General features: G+C 46.9%; 1 protein-coding gene across 1 annotated transcript; it reads left to right on the top strand.

Annotated features, from left to right (window-relative positions):
* Positions 1–399: 399 nt before the first annotated feature.
* LOC141819501 (uncharacterized) lies at positions 400–1,983 on the top strand (the record flags this gene model as incomplete). The annotated part of the gene is made up of 2 exons (XM_074706786.1): positions 400–1,642; positions 1,894–1,983. Coding segments are annotated over exons 1-2 (1,333 nt in total), but the record flags the coding sequence as incomplete, so codon positions are not given.
* Positions 1,984–2,356: the final 373 nt, after the last annotated feature.

The following is a 2,356-nucleotide window of genomic DNA, read 5'->3' as shown; positions in this document are numbered from 1 at the left end:
TGTGACCTATCATTTCATCTGTAGGAGTTACTAGGTCAAGCATGTAGGTTTATGAGTTGCTTTCTCGCCGAATTTGTCGTCGTATCGGTTTTATCGAATTTTGAGTACTCGATCCGAGATGTGAGATGGACAGACAGCGGCACGAACCTTCCAAGCAAGTTGTAAGTAAAGTTTCTAGTATATTTATCTTTTGTTCTAGAAATTTATTTGTAGTTGTATATTACCAGGTGTTATCATGGCCCCTGGAAATCGTGGACGTGGTCGGCTACGGAAACGACCTGCTAGGTTTGCGGACCCGGAGGTTTCTGAGGAGGATATGGTTCATCAGGAGCCTATCCATATTCCTGCAGCGGGCAGAGTCCTCTGACTCCGGAGGTACCTATACCGGATCCGGTACCGATGGTAGCTAGTCAGATGGGATCTAGGAGCCGGATTTTGGCACTGGCCAAATCAGTAAAGGAACGGATGACTACATTCCATGGGGGATCTGACCCATGGCTCGCACGTTCGTGGTTGGAGAACGTGATCGAGGTTTTCACTTATATTACCTGCACTGAGGCAGAGCAGGTTGAGCTGGCTGTATTCCACCTCCGTGATCAGGCTGCCACGTGGTGGAAAACTCAGAGGACCGTCCTCGGAGATCAGAGTTTATCATGGTCATCATTCAGAGAGGTCTTCGAGGCAGAGTACTTTTCAGAGACCTTTTGTGTGGATCAGTGTCAGAAATTTCTACAGCTTAAGCAGGGAGATCGTTCAGTGAATGAGTACCATACAGAATTCACGAAGCTTTCAGAGTTTTGTCCTCAGATGGTAGCACGGGACCGTGACCGGATGCAGCACTTCATTCGGGGACTGGCGGCTTATATTCGTCTGAAGATGTCCTGTTGCATCGTCACCACTTACAGAGAGGCACTGGACCGAGCCCAGCATATTGAGTCGACCCAGAGGCAGGTGACTCAGGAGAGAGACGCAGAGAAATCGAAGGGGCAGAGTTCACGAAGTTCTGGTCAGAAGAGGCCAGCTCAGAGTTCTGATACACGAGATTCTTCCGGCCGACAGAAAGGCAAGCGACCTGCGGGACCTTCAAGTGGTAGCCAGAGGAAAGAAATTTCAGAGAGAAAATGTTTTCGCTGTGGATCGGATAGTCATCGAGTTTCTGATTGCCCGTCAGATCAGTCTGTTTGCTATTATTGTAAACAACCTGGTCACATGATTGGTGACTGCCCTCGGAGAGCTCAGTTGGAGCGCACGGACACTTCTGCCTCTGGAGGACAATCCACTCAGCCGGGACATCGGAGGGTACCATCGATATTCAGAGCACCTCAGCAGCAGAGATCTCTACCTACTACAGGACGGATGTATCAGATCCAGGGGAGGGAGTATATGTTATTACCGGTAGATTCCCAGTCAGAGATCTGTTACGAGGCGACTCCAGTACAGCAGCAACCACCAGCAGCACAGACTTACAGTGTACCTCCTTATTACGTCCAGCAGCCGCCTTCGGTACCTCAGAGTCCGATTCCCACTGAGTGGAGGCCACCTATCTCTCAGCCAGCTGCACAGCCGTCCAGCACGGAGGTTGGTCGGGCGTATGCCATTACCCGAGATGAGGCTCAGCGGGCCGACGGATCGGTCTTTCGGGGTATGGTTTAGTTTATGTTATAATTGTTGATACCTTGATAGATACTGGTAGTTTATATTCTTTTATGTCTCGATTATTTTTGGAAGAGTTAGGCAAATTTCGGTGATTAGGTCGTATAGTTTGGCAGTTTCTTTACCTTCGGGTAAAGTGCTGACTACAGATCAGGAGATTAGGGGATGTCCGTTGGGTTTCGACAGTCACACTCTTACAGTCGCAGTGCCATGTGATTTGATTTCCCTGTTTTGGAACAGAGCCGTGGGAGGGGGTGAAGCCATTGAAGATCAACCGTGAGCTAAGGCTTGATTGGGACCGATCTAGGGCAGCATTAGTTGATCTTCGAGGTAAGCTTGTTGAAATCCGGTTAAGCTTTCCCTAATTAGCAATGGATTGTAGCTTTGTTGGGTAGATCTATATAGATAACTTGGTTTTGTTTAGTTGATTAGCTATTTTGGATTGGGGTTAATATTAGTTACTGTTGGATTATTTGTGTTGTGTTGTGGAATCAAGTTGAAGGTTAATTAGGTTGAAACCCTATTTTGTGGGAATGGTGATTAGGTTGATCTACTTAGAATTTAAACACTATGATAAATTTAATAGGAAAGTATATTAAGTGTTGTATTAATGTTTGTTGCAGGGCCTTGACTTGACTGGTCCTATTATATTTGGAGTATAGTTCTAGGGGTTCTTTGTTGACGATCATCTGATCAGGTGGGT

The sequence above is a fragment of the Curcuma longa genome, unplaced genomic scaffold (genome assembly GCF_044706935.1).
Source record: "Curcuma longa cultivar G26 ecotype Majalengka, Jawa Barat unplaced genomic scaffold, ITB_CL_G26_1.1 contig_7611, whole genome shotgun sequence".
Taxonomy (NCBI): domain Eukaryota; kingdom Viridiplantae; phylum Streptophyta; class Magnoliopsida; order Zingiberales; family Zingiberaceae; genus Curcuma; species Curcuma longa.
Note: the sequence above shows the minus strand (reverse complement) of the source record. Positions and strands in the feature narration are given on the sequence as shown.